Raw genomic sequence first — 14,085 nt, 5'->3', positions numbered from 1 at the left:
CATGGTGGCATCCTCTTGTTAAGGGGATCTCGGATAAGACACACAAGGAAGGGATGCCAAGGTCATTGGCTCGTCTGAGAATGGCTTCATCTGGATTTCTCTGCCCCGGATTCCTGCTTGAGCACATTCTGCCACACGCCTAGTCATGTTTTCAGTCAGCTCAGCTTGCTGTCATCGATCTTCAGATGTTAATCATTAATTGCTTATCATGATGGGCATCCCAGATGTTTACAATAACAGCTGGATGCAGCTTAATCATTAATGCTGTTTTATTTTGCAAGTTCCCAGGTTCATATCTGATCATATTGGGTGCTGATCTATTTATGAGGCATAGTCCATTTGCTCTTTAGACTAGAGTGGACGAGGAGGCTCAGGGCACCGGTGAGTTACCCTCCTGCCTTCGGGCAGCTTTGGGAGGATTTTGCCAATGATGAGGACTGCCAGAGCAACTGAGGCAGGGATTTGATAAAGGAGGAACTTGAGAATGAGCTTTGCAGGGTTTTGGTGAAGATTAAGTGAGAATATGCAGATAAATTACTTAGTGTGGTGTCTGGTAAGCTTTCTATAGGAACAGCATTGTGTGTGATTGTGGCCGTAATTATTCCCATGTCCCTCCCTCCTTCCCCTCCTTCCTGCCTTTCTCCTCCCTCCTCCTAATTGTCCGTAATTCTCTCTTCCCAATCTTCATATCCCTTCTCATTCTCTCCCTCTCTTTCTCAAAATCTCCTTTATTCCACATTCATTTCTGGAACCTTGTTTTAGAATTCACTTTAGCTTCGTGCTAATCACTGGAACTTAAACTCCAGGAAATATTGAGCACCAGGAATAAAGCAAGAGCCAAAAGCTGCTAGCCAATAGGAGAGGTCAAAGCCCAGTGTGTACCATGTTTTGTTTTCTTTCTTTCTTTCTTCCTTTCTTCCTTCCTCCCTTCCTCCCTTGCTTCCTTCTTTCTTTTTCTTTTTTACATTGTGTGTGTGTGTGTGTGTGTGTGTGTGTGTGTGTACACATGCGCACGTGCATGGAGGTCAGAAGAAAACTTGTACAAGTTGGTTTTTCACCCCCCCTCCCCTCCATGGTTTTAGACCATCAGGCTTGGTGGCAAGCTCCTTTATCCACTGTGCCATCTCACTGGCCCCTGCGGTGAGATTTTCTGCTTGAGCTACCAGGCAGCAGCTTAATGGAGCCCACACCAGCCTCCACTCAGCTCAGCAGAGCCACATGCACAATATTGAGCCACATGCGCGAGGCAGTGATGTAGGCACTTCTAGGAAGGGTGGCCTCTAGCTTGCCTGGCCAGGATGGAGAAGAGTCCGTATCTCTTGACGGTCTCTGTGGCCCGCTGATACTGGAAGCACCTTTACTTGCCTTTGCTCCTGAAGGAGGTCTCACTTCAGCTGTCTGGGCTCAGAGCCGGCCTCTAGGATAAGCTGTGTGGGTGAGACACTTCTTTGAGTCAAAGCTGTCTTCTCTCTAACCCTACATCAGCTGTGGGATTTTATTAGCAGCCGCAGTAGAATGGTGATGGTGGTGGTTTTCTAAATATTTAACCATGGGACGGCCTAGGTAGGGGTCAGTCCCATTGCCAGAGCAGAGTCCCGGTGTTTTGCTCTGTTGGCTATTATCCCTGTCGCTGCTGGATTTTGAGGAGGCCTGGCGAAGAAGAGCATGGGCTGCCACAGTGGCTGCTGACGTTCAAGGGACTGGGGCATTCCCCACTGAGTACAGGAGCATTCTCGCGTGGGAACTGACCTGTTCTCTCTATGCATTGGCATAGTTTTGTCCTGAATGGCAGTCTGGTCCCTGCAGGCTGAGGGGCAGGGAGCTGACATTGTAGTGCCCCTAAACAGATCTTGTGTTTATCTCATGGGTTTTGTTTGTTTCTTGTTCTATTTAAGCCTCACCTAGTTGTGTTGAGGGCATGCAGAGTTCTCTAGTTTCATACCAAGCAGACTTAGCTAGTGAGCCACCTTAACCGGTTCTAAGACATCAGCTATTCCTTATGGAGCGCCACAGCTGTCTACAGGGGCCGTCGGCTGTGCTTCAGGTGGGGATTACCCTACCATTCTAGCTCCTGGACCTTTGCTGTGGACTAGGTGCATCCCCCCTCTCAGCAGCCGCACGAGATTGGCCTTGTCAACCTCTCCCTTTGAAATGGAGGCACAGAGAAGTCAAGTCATTTTCTGCTAGCCGCACAGCTTCGTAAGTTATAGAGCTGAGGTTAGAAACCCTGGTCTCAGAGTCCATGCTACCTGAGGCATAAGCTCTCAAATGTGGCCCTTGCACAAGACGTGCTGGGGAGGAGACCTACTGAAACTGAGGAAGAGTGTCCTTGGCTCTGGAGCCTGAAGGGTGAGGCTTCTAATCTGGAGCTCTTACTGCGGCACTCTGTGGGCAGTGGGTTTTGCTGAGTTAGCAGCTCTCTTGCCGTTCTTTGCTGACCAGGAAATAGGACCCAACCCCAGCTGGCTGTGAATGAGAAGGAAGCCCAGTTCATCACTCATAGCCCTCTCACCCAGGTGTCCAGACTTGGACAGCCCAGAATCAAATTGCCATTTACAGAGTTAATGCTCCAGAATGATGTGATAGAAACCGAAAAGAAAAAAAAAAATGCAAAGAAAACCCTGTATTTTCAGTATGTTTACAGTTTTGTGTTTGGCTACACTGATAGCTATCCTAGGGTGCCTGCAGTCCATGGACCCAAAGTTAGATGTGTCTGAGAAAGGGCCAGAGCATGGCCCTTTATAGCATCTTCTTAGAAAGAGTATGCATATCCCTCATCCTGTCCTAGCGCTTAGCTCGCCCCTCTCACAGAAGCCTCACAGTTTGGGGACTTGCTGAGTCTCTGTCCACCCTCCCTGGCCCATGGCCCCTTGTCTTAACCCTGTCACATAGACTAAGTACCTTCTCTACTCCCACCCACATCTGTTCTCTCTTGCCTCCGTGCTTCTGACAGCTGCCTGCACACCCTGACCTTGACTTCTCAATGACCCCAGTGGTGGGTGCATGGGCCGCACTCTAACCACAGCTAAGGTCACATTTTCTCTAACCCGTTTCCAAATGTAAGCCCATGCTGGTCACTGGGAACTCACTGATGGTGAAGGCCTGTTATCTTCCTTCTCCACGGCCGGACCCTCAACACCCCGGCAGGGATGGATACAGGGCTGCTCTCCAGACTGAATTCATGACAAACACCCACACCGGGTCCTGCCTTCCCTTAGGTTGACTGCTTGCTTCACTCTGTATGTTGACATCACTGGGTGATGGAATGCAGACAGAGTGGGATGGGAGGTAGACTGCACGGGACAGCATAGAGAGATGTCAGAGCGCAGGTAGCTTTGGGGTATAGATGGTCCCAGAACATACAAGCCTTACCTAGCAGTCTCCCACCTTCCTGCTTCCAAATCTATAGTCTCTGCCAAGATTTTACCCTGGTCCATCGTTTGACGGCACACCCCTCGGCCTGTGGCTTCCCTGCACCTCCTCCCCGGCTGATGTCCTATAAAGCCAGTCTACACACAGGCTCCTCTTTCAACTCCGTCTCTCCCCTGCCTGCACACTCGGAACACCCATGCTATAATGACACTCGTCTCTTGAGTCAGTCAACCCTTGAGTCAGAAAGACTTGGCATGTCACCCCCAGCCCTCAGTGGCCTTGTTTGCTGTATCCTGCCTCCCTCCCTGCTCACTGTTCCCTGCCGTCTCTTTCCAGGCGGGCTTCCTCAGGAGTCCTCTCTCTGTTCTTTCTCCCTGGGCGACCTTTCCTAGTTGGTGGCATTAAAGACTATTTTTTTTCATTTCCAGCTCAGGGAGAACCAGAACCAGAACCACTAGGACATCCTCTCCACCAACCCACCGTCCCACCTCTGCTCTGTCTGGGATCCTCCTTTAAGGGTGAGTAAATAACTGTCAGACACCAAGGCTTTGCCAGGCACCTCCCAGGGCTCTTTGTGTGCAGCGCCTTCCTCCAGTGATCACCACCAGGGAGAACTGTAGAGGTCCCAGCAGGGAAGCCAGGATGGGAGAGACCTAGGCTTCTAATTCCAATGACTTGTTCTCCCCACTGTCTTTCAAATCCTGGCTCTTGCTTAGTCACACAGAGACTAGACCCCAGGCCCCAGGCCCCAGGTCCCAGGCCCAGGCCCCAGGTCCTGCATGCTGCACTCCTTTCTGGCTAGTCAGGTCTTTTGCCAGAATGGACAGAGGGACAGGCTGTGAGAAGTGGGAGAGGGAATCAGTCAGGGTTCTTTAGAAAGAAGAAAGAAAGGAAGGAAGGAAGGAAGGAAGGAAGGAAGGAAGGAAGGAAGGAAGGAAGGAAGGAAATACAAAAACAGTAGGAAATCCCACCCCACCCCCACCCCCTTTCTGTCTGGATTGCTTCCTGCAATTTTGGGGACTGGCAAGCCCCAAATCCACACAGCAAGCTACAAATTCACTTTAGCAATTATTTAGTCTCTCTGCCTACACAGTAAGCCGAATCAAGCCAAATTAAGAATAAAAGAGCAAGTTTATTGGGCAAAACATTCCTGGGTGATTTTTTTTTTCTCATCCCCAGAGATGAGACCAGGAGATTCCGGAAAAAACAACGTGGTGGTTTTCTAGGAGGCTTAAATACCCTGTAGGCCTCTTGGGTAGCTCCAGGGGAGGGGCCCTTGCTTGGTGGACTTTCTGAGAGGGAGCTGAGTAGGGGGGTGGGGGTGGGGTGGAGGGGTGGGGGCGGGGGGTTGGAATGGGGGAAATGGGAAAAAGTGAGGCTGGTTCGGAGCTTGCAACTTACAGCAATGCTGATTGATGTAGTCATGTTCCAAGACTTGAAACTTGGGAGAACTCCTGTGTTGTAGTCCTGAGGTGGATCCCCTTCCTCTTCAGGGCTCACATGTTTTTTTCTCTTGGGGTTGTGAAGTGACTGGGGAAGGCCGCCTACATCGCAGAGGGCCATCTGCTTCACTTAAGTCAGATGGTTGCAAATGCAGACTAAAGTGGAAAACTCTTTTTCAGCAACCTCTGAATGGTTCTGCAGATATCCAACCAGCGCAGCGGCGCTGTGGACTAGCCATGGTGATACATAAAATGGACGAGCACACATAGGAGAGCACTGCTGATGAGAAGACGTCCACACACGTAGAGACAGACAGACAGACAGAGATTGACATACACACAGGTAAACTCAGAGAGATAGACAGATATGTACACATAGATACAGATAGACACATATCATACGCACATATATAAAGAGGGAAGGGGAGGGAGGGAGGGAGGGAAGGGGAGAGAGAGAGAGGGAGAGAGAGAGAGAGAGAGAGAGAGAGAGAGAGAGAGAGAGAGAGAGAGAGAGAGAGCAGTCTCTGTGTCCTGGCTTCTGGGATGATTGGATTTTGCTCTGGGGTACCAGGAAGACACAGGTCAGTTTCCAGGAGGAGGCAGCAGGTGATGGAAGGAAGGATTAATGAGGCATAAAGCCTTTCCGCCTTTCCTCTAGGCCAAGGATAGCCTAGGCAGCTGCCAAAAGGCTTGCAAATGTTTCAGGGAAAATAGGCCCAGGGATGTAATGTGATACCATGTCCACTATCATCAGTGCAGGGCCTTCCGTGTCCCACTGACATGTGGCTAAGGCAGCTGTGGTGACTCCTGGGCCTGAATCCAGCCCAGGCTGCAGCATCCGGTGAGGTGAAGACCCTGCAGCCTTTTTAGGGTGGTGCCTTTTACCTTAGGAAGTGGTACATGGAGGTTGTGACTTGGCTTGGCTACTCAAAACTTCAGAACTTTTTTTTAAAAACTAAAGCAATTAAATGTGTCATTAGATTAACATTTTTTTCAATGTAGAAGAATTGGAAAATTATGGGAAAACAAAACAAAACAAAAAGATCAAGATCTCCATAGTATCATAGCTACGTATGACTGCAGCTTAGGTTTTGCTATTTCTGACTCATCTGGTCATGCATGAAAACATTTCTGTCCTTGGTCATCCTCCAGCCCTGTCTCCACTGTCCATGCTTATCCTGCATCCCTGTTTCCACTGTCCCCACTCATCCCTGCAGCCCTGTCTGCATCGTCTTCATTTAGTCATCTCAAAAACTTGCCACTGCCTTCCCAACCAAGTTTCTGGAACGTTATAAATCTTTTGTTATCATTTCAACAATTTTCATAGCATCCTCCTTGGCAATAGATTCCACTGCAAGAAAGAACTTTTTGTTTGTTTGTTTGTTTGTTTGTTTGTTTGTTTGTTTGTTGCTTGTCCATTCAAGTTTTATCATATGACTATGGAAATTCATTTGCAGTCTCTAGCTCTTTTGCTACGCCTGCCATATGCCATTACTCCTTCCTGGAAGTCTTGAATCCCTGAGAGTAATCTCTGAGGGCTGGAGTTACCCTTTTCCATGATCCTATAATGTGTTGTTATTTTTACTTCATCCAGTGAGCCACAGTGGTGTCTCGGATGGTGACTTGTTTCCAAAAGGTTTTCAATTTACCCAGATCTTTCAGAGAATCACTGTTGTACCTATATCCGTTACAGAGAGTATTCAAGTATTAAGCCTTAAAGGTTGAGTTTGCTCCTTGATTTGTGAGCGGCACAGTGAGTGTCGTGCTGGCAGGTATGAAAACATTAATCTTCTTATGTTTATAAGCCTGTTAAAATCATTGGCTGACCAGGTGCATTGTCAATGAGTAATAATATTTTAAATTAATTTTTTCCCCAAGCTGCTTGTCTCAGTAATGGGTATCAGATGTTCAGCACATCATGTTATAAACAGATACGTCACCCAGGCTTTGTTGTTTCATATACAGAACACAGACAGAGTAGATTCACTACAGATTACCCTTCAAGGCCCAAAGACTTTCAGAATGGCAAATGAGCACTGGTTTACCTTATTCATTCGCTATGTTTGTCCCAATTTGTCCCTTAGAAGACAGGCAATGATTTCTCCTCTCTAGCTATGAATGTTTTGAGTGACTTCTTTTTCTAATTAGAAGCCTGTTTGATCTTCACTGAAAATCTGCTTGCTAAGTGAGTGCTCAACATACAAATCCTACATTTGGATTTGAGTAAGAGGACACAGACTTAGTTTAAACACAAGCAATGCTTAACATACAAAGTATTAACCATCAGTACATCTGTGTCTAATGTCAAATGACACATATTCACTTATGTATCTTCCTCCACTTGCCAAATAGAAATTTATTCTGAGTATTTTTTCCTGTCACCACATGTTATTAGATAATAGGCTTTTAAACAAGACTTATTTTATTTTAAATTATGTATATGTGTGTGTCCTTGTGAGTGTGTGTCTATGAGTGCAGATGCCTGAGGAGGCCAGAAGAGGGTGTTGGGTATCTTAGAGCTGTAGGCATGGGCAGTTGTGAGCTACCTCACCTGAATGCTGGGAACTGAATGTGGGTCCTTTGCAAGAACAGTACATCCTCTTAACCACTGAGCCATTGCTCTATCCCTAGATAACATTTATAACATTTGGTAAGGACCATAAGACTTTCTATGGGGTGGGGAGAGGCTCAGTCAGTAGAGTTCCTGATGTGCAAACATGAGGACCTGAATTTGGATCCCCAGCATCCAGATAAAAAGCTGGGCTTTGCAGTAACATCAGTAACCTGAGCATAGGGGAGGCAGAAACCCGAGGATCCCTGGAGCTTGCCAGCCAGCCAGACCAGTCAAATCTGTGAGCATCCAATTCAGTGAAAGATCCTGTCTCAGAAACTAAAGTGGGCAGCAACTGAGGATGACACCTGACATGGACCTCTAGCCTTGGTGCACATGAGCACACACACATGCACAAGCAATGTATACAGCATACATAATACATACACAGAGGAGACAACACACACATATACACACACACATAATAGACACACAACACACTAACACACACAATACATACCTAACACACACACATACCACATACACACACACTTTCCGTTATGATATACATAAACATTCCTGCTGCAGATCCCCAGTAGACAGACAGAAAAAGGAACCACTAGTAGATTTTTTTTTTTTTTAATGGCATACTTGCTGTCTCTTCTGCATCCTCCTGACCAGAAACAGAAACCTTCAAGCCTGGTGGACTTTTGGGCTTTTTCTCTGGCCAGCAGGGCTTCCTGCCTGTTGGTTGGTCTGATGCTTTCAAACTGGGCTCAGGACATGCCTGCTCCAAAGTTAGGGCCTATCAGCCTCCTTGTGTCTGTTCAAACTGACCAATTCTGAATTAGGGGAAGAAGACCCCTCAAAGCCCCAGCACTCAAAGAAAGACTGGATTTTGTCTTCCTGAGCCTCCACTTTGATTTGCTGATGGTTTTTCTGAGTGCCTTGCTGTGCATGGGTGAGTGTATGCCTGGTGTGTGTGTGTATGTGTGTGTGTGTGTGTGTGTGCGCGTGTCCCTAATAAAAGCCTTTCTTCATGGGCTGATTCTATCTGCTTCCTCTGAGGTTTCCCCTGCTTCTTTAACTAGCAAGGAAAATGAAGCCAATCAGGGTCAAGACCTTGCAACACACCACACAGTTACTATCTCAAATGCCATTTTCTAGCATAGAAAATGTTGCAATGAATATCTTGGACTAAAAACCTTTGTGCTCAATTTTTTTTTCTTACCGTAGGAAAATTTTTTACAAAGGCTGTGACAAGTTTAGCTAAAGCATATATATCCTCCAGAAATTCTAAAACACTTCAAAACTCTAGAAATTAGCAGGGCTTCCCATTTCTGTCTCCCAGTGATTTGGGTTACCGGTTTGGTGACTGTTCCCAAGCCTGATACTTTGTCTCAATTTCCACTGGCTTCATTTTCCCCTCTGGAGACAGACAGTCTGGTGTTTCCTATGTGTGCCTTTGTGAGCATGACCTTCCGAGTGGGTCCTCTCCTTCAAGGAACAGCCTGCATTCCCTAAGCTGTGAGGCAGCCATGGGAAACACAGCCCTGTCTCACGTTTCCTAAGTGGAGTTGTGCCAAGAGGTGCCTGGGTCTTCTGGGGATCTGGGGTCCAGTGAGGACACTGCAGTGTCTCATCCTGGTGTCCTTGCCCGAGAGCATCTTTCAGCATGCCTCCTGCGACTTCCTCTTTTCTTGTGCGGTACTGTGGGTTGAACCCAGGACCTCATGCATGCTAAGCCAGTGTTCTACCAGTGAGCTATGTCCTGGGTCCTTTACAAAACACTTTATTTTGAGACAAGTTCTCGATAAGTTACCAGCCTGGCCTTGACTCACTGTGCAGACCAGTAGGGCCTTGGGCTCGCGACCTCCTGCCTTAGTCTCTGGGGTAGCTGGAGTAACCGGTGCTCCTCTGACTTACACATCTTTGACAGCAGGCTAAATGGCATCCTTTCTTTTGCTCTTAGGAGTAACAGGCAGCCCAGGGCCTGAAAAACAAACCATGAAGCTCAGCGAGAAGGACCCAGCCGAAAACAAAGAAAGCCAGCAGAAGAGGAAGGTGGTCAGTCCTGTTTTGTTTGTTTTCCCCTTACCTGTGCATTCTGGTAACCAGGACAGGGCAGTCCTTCCTGTTCGTTCACACTCCCCTGGGGGCGTGGGGGGTGGGGAGTGACAACAGCAGAAGACAGAGTACCAGGAGGCAGCAGTGAGGGACGCTGGCAACTATATATAGGTCTGGGGTGGCTTCTACAGGGAGACAGTCTCCAGAGTCCCGTTATGCTGCTGGCTCTCTGGACTTGCTGTGAGGGTCCCCATTCCAAAGGTCAAGGCCGGGATCTTGACGATGACAACGATGTGGTCATTGCTCTTAAATCTAAGGACACATTGAGGAGCTGGGGAGATGGCTCACTCAGTAAAGTCCTTGCTGCCTAGAACCCAGAAGTGGTGGCGGGTGCACATCCGTAGCGCTAGTGCTGAGGCAGGGCGTGGAGACAGGTGGATTCTTGGAACCCACTAGCCATCCAGCTTAAAGGAACTGGGGCGCTCCACATTCGGTGAGAGATCCTGTCTCAAAAAATAAGATGGAAAGTAAAAGGAATACATCTGACATCCATCTTTGGCCTCGACACTGTGTACACCTCCCCCTCCACACAGGCACACACTCATGCATGCATTCATGCAGTTTCAACACGCATGCATTGCAATCCATCCTTGCTCTACCTGTTTCTGCCTCTAGGAATTACTTAGCAGACGGTCTCCATTAGGGCAGAGGACACTGACAAAGATCATTCCTTCGGGCAACAGGATTTATTTAATGCCAGAGAGGATGTGGCAGGGGTCCAAAAGAAGAGGGAAGGAAGAGAGGAAATATCAGGGCACTGGAGAAGATATGGGAGGCTGCTTCGAAGTATTTAGGAAAGGGAAGTATTGTGGGGATTTATCAAGGCAACTCCATGTACTTAAAAAGGAGATTTATTTGGGGGGTAACTTACAGCCAGTAAAGGGGTTGGTTACAGGATCTGGGAGAGGTGAGGTGCAATCCAACAGGGTTCTCTGGAGAACTCTGACTCTGTCTGCCATCTAGCATCCAGGATCACCAAGAACCAAGAGGATCTGGGTCTTAAGTGCTCCTGTCTTGGCTCCACCCCAGGGGCAGGTCATAGGTAGTTGTGGCAGTTACCAGAAGCCTCACTAGGGGTAGTACTTCCAGGTCAAAGCTGGAACAGCTACCCACTACAGGGAAGGATCTTCTTCTACTATAGGGAAATGAGGGATCTAGCAGTGTGTGGGGGTTGCTGTAGAGAAATGGCACCTCAGTTGCCTTCAGTGGGTGAGGGGATGCCTCAGCCCTTTGATGTCTGAGTGTGTGTGTGTGTGTGTGTGTGTGTGTGTGTGTGTGTGTGTGTTCCTAGAAGAACAGTTTCCATGCCCCAATATTGGGTTTCTCCAAGGATGCAATAAATCAGATCCGGCTAAATTAAAATCCATGAGCAAAGCATCCTTGGGTGATTCTCAGGGGAAGAAACAGGAGAGAAATCACATGGCCAGTTCAGAGACCATATCTTAAATATCGGGTAGGCATGGTCTTGAGCATCTTGGGTGGGGGGAGGAGCTGACCCTTGGCGGGCTTTCTGAGGGGCCTGGAATGGGAGGAGTAGGGGCCAGCGTGGAGAACCCCAGCACTAGGGGCCTATCGTTTTCCTGGAGTTTGGATAGATTTCTTACAATTTTAGACAAGCTGTCTGCTTCTTTGTAGCAACAAAGCGCCCAGAGTCGACTAGGACACCTGCTGCAGGAGACAGAGGGGTCTCACCTCTGGGATTTCTCATAACCGGAAGCCTGGAGGCCCCAGGGAGTCTAGCACAGACCTCTCCCCACATCTCACCACAGGATGCCTGCTATTGTCTGTAAAATGGTGGGAACACCAAGTCCGATGGGCTCAGACCTAACACTTAGCAGCTGGGAAGATCCCCTTGCTTAGGACTCCTCGTACCTCCCCAACCACATCCAAGAGCTTACAGCCAGAACGACGCCGCGGGGACCTTTGCAAGGACACAGATTCCCTCATTCGCTTCTCTTAGTCAAACTGGTGTTCTTTTTTGTTTGTTTGTTTTTTTCGAGACAGGGTTTCTCTGTATAGCTTTGCACCTTTCCTGGCACTCACTCTGTAGCCCAGGCTGGCCTCGAACTCACAGAGATCCGCCTGCCTCTGCCTCCCGAGTGCTGGGAGTAAAGGCGTGCGCCACCACCGCCCAGCTAAACTGGTGTTCTTGGCAAAGAATAGAGGTGGAGACAGTAGCAAGTCAGGGAATATCCATGCGTTTTCTCACAAGAGGTGGAAAGGTCAAGGAATTTGAGCCCTGTCTCTTTCCCCCCCCCCCATGGTTCTTTTCCATTGTTACTGTAACTGTCAGCTCTCATGGGTGTGTGTGTGGGGGGGGAGATGTGGCATGTAGAGGTCATCTCTATGTCACCCTGGCAACCCTCTGAGGTTCAATTTGGGATAGCCCACCAGAAGAGGGACATCTCACCTCTAGGCATCCTGTCCTCAATGATAAGCATGAGGGTGAGGTAGAAAGCCAATTAGTTCCCCAAGACAGCTCTCAGAGTGGCACAGGACCCTGGCACCCTCTGTGATATCATGCCTGGCTGTACTTGCAGGCATATGTTGACCACCTGGATCCGGTCCCCTGAGCTTGCCGCCTCAGTGGGAAGTTTAAGTGGAGTAGGGGTCACCTGATGAAATCTCAGCAAGCTTTTAATAGCGGGTGAGATCTGTTGTTGCAGTGAGAAAACAGCACACTGACTAAAGCTGGGTGGTGGGTAAGGAAGAAATGAGACCATGACTGTTAGGTCCTTAGCATGTAGGGGTGTGGCAGCCCCTGATTCTCTGCTACCCCTCCTGCACCTTAGATCGCAGGCACGTAGTCCTTTTGCCTGTCACCTGTAGTATTTTTTTCCAGATAGCATCCATCCACTATCTCTGCCCACAGGAGGTGTCCCTGGCTGAGGAATGTCATACCGGGCAATGATCTGGGCTCTGTGAATCCCTGGCTGAGGACTAAGGCTATTTTTTTCTTGCTCAGGGTGGTTCCCAATTACCCAGGGCAGCACTGTCTCCTTGCTGTGCATCTGAGGCCGGATGCCTTCAGGTGCATGTGACAATCAGGTTCTCCTTCTCACATTCCTTATCTCCACGTGTCCCCTCCACTAAACATAGCTTGCTAGCTTTCCTGAGTCTTGTGTGGGGACTTGAACCCTGCGATTCATCTCCTAGGCATTCTGCATTGACCAACCCTGCCTCTGTCCCTTCCCAGACTCTCCCAAGCACATATACAGGTTGTCTTGAGCATGGCTCACTGAAGATACTTCGCTGACTGACACTGGGGCAAACTGGCCACAGAATGGATTAATTCTCATGCTGTCCTGGTGTGCATGGTGTCATTGTCCCTCTATGCTTTATTGAGCCGGGGGGGGGGGGGTAGAGAGGTCCACAGACATTCCTGCAGGCTGCTCGGGCTGCCTGTAGGCTATTTGAGCAGCAGGATGAGTCTGCAGGTTATTTAGAGAAAAATCAATATTCCATTTTGCCCTGGCAGAGTGGAAGCTCAGAGAAGTGTCAGAACTTGCCTGTGGATACCCAGTAAGTGGAAGAAGACTCAGCACTGGAATTCACCCAGCTTCGAAGGCTAAGCCAATGACCTTTGGCCTTATTTCTTAAGAAGTTTCTCTGGGTTTGTACCAGCTGCGCCATCCAGAGCTCAGGCCTTGTTAGAGAGAACCTTAAAAAGAAAAAGCCTTACGACTTGGGTGTGACTGGGGAAAGCAGATGTTCTTTTTAGACTCTCCAGTTGCTTAGGGGAAGGAGAGCAATGTTGCTCGCTTCCTGTTCAGGCATGATCACATAGCCACGCTTCCTGCTCTGCCCTCCTTCCTGTGGACTCTGCCTCCTCACTGTGGAGATGCCCTGGCAGGTCCAGGGTCCTGGGGCCAGGAAGAAGAAAAAAAACCATGGATGCCAGGGGGCTCACCTTAGCTTCCCTGATGCGACGTGACACCAGTTGCTCTGGGGAGCTGCCTGTGGGTCACCAGCTGAGGAGGAAGAAGGTAAACACAGGATGGCTTCTCTGCTGTGGGGAGTCCAGGCCTGGGTGGCTGCTATGGGTCAGAGCTCAGCCCGTCAGCCTGTGTCTGGCAACTGTGCAGCGTAACACCCGGGAGCAGGCACGCTGGAGTTTGAATACTCCTTCCTGTTGATTCCGGGGCCTCCATCCTAGCATTCTGTCAGTGTGTTGAGAATGAGGTTCTGGTGGACAGCCGCCTCATGCTTGCTCAGGCCTGGTCATCTTTTCCTGGGATCAGTGCGAAGTGTGGGGTATGGGTGTGTGTGTTGGTGGGGGGGGAGGGCAGCAGGCCACACAGGATCAGTGACCCAACAGGCACAGAGAAGCAGAGAACCCCCAGAAGAGGGGATGAGGCAGGAGATGGCTTCCACCTGCCATCCTCCCCTGCCTGGCAGGACCCCTCCAGACCTGACGGGAGAGGTCCGCCCTTAAGAAGATCGGGGTTGAGAGCCAGGGGGAGGCGCAAGGGCCTAGAAAAAAATGCTTAGTGTAGCTGTGCTGGGCAGTTCGGAGGAAATGGTCTCTGAGCTCAGACCCCGATGATATTTCAGCTCCTCCTACTACACAACACTGCTCTAGACACATTTTAT

The 14,085-nt window shown here is 49.1% G+C and overlaps 1 protein-coding gene across 3 annotated transcripts in view; it reads left to right on the top strand.

Moving 5' to 3' along the window:
* The first annotated feature begins 312 nt into the window (after positions 1 to 312).
* Positions 313 to 14,085, top strand: part of Slc2a9 (solute carrier family 2 member 9) — a 141,031-nt gene continuing 127,258 nt past the window's right edge. Inside the window, exons 1-4 of one of the 3 annotated variants that reach the window (XM_037208896.1) lie at positions 313 to 381; positions 3,801 to 3,890; positions 4,995 to 5,157; positions 9,338 to 9,432. In XM_037208896.1, coding sequence (XP_037064791.1) covers positions 9,373 to 9,432 — 60 coding nt within the window. In that variant the 5' untranslated portion in view covers positions 313 to 381; positions 3,801 to 3,890; positions 4,995 to 5,157; positions 9,338 to 9,372. Of the gene's footprint in view, positions 382 to 3,800; positions 3,891 to 4,994; positions 5,158 to 9,337; positions 9,433 to 13,190; positions 13,479 to 14,085 lie in introns of those variants that run through there. The other 2 variants (XM_028882372.2, XM_028882371.2) reach the window with 2 other exon arrangements.

Source organism: Peromyscus leucopus, chromosome 10 (genome assembly GCF_004664715.2).
Source record: "Peromyscus leucopus breed LL Stock chromosome 10, UCI_PerLeu_2.1, whole genome shotgun sequence".
NCBI lineage: Eukaryota > Metazoa > Chordata > Mammalia > Rodentia > Cricetidae > Peromyscus > Peromyscus leucopus.
Note: the sequence above shows the minus strand (reverse complement) of the source record. Positions and strands in the feature narration are given on the sequence as shown.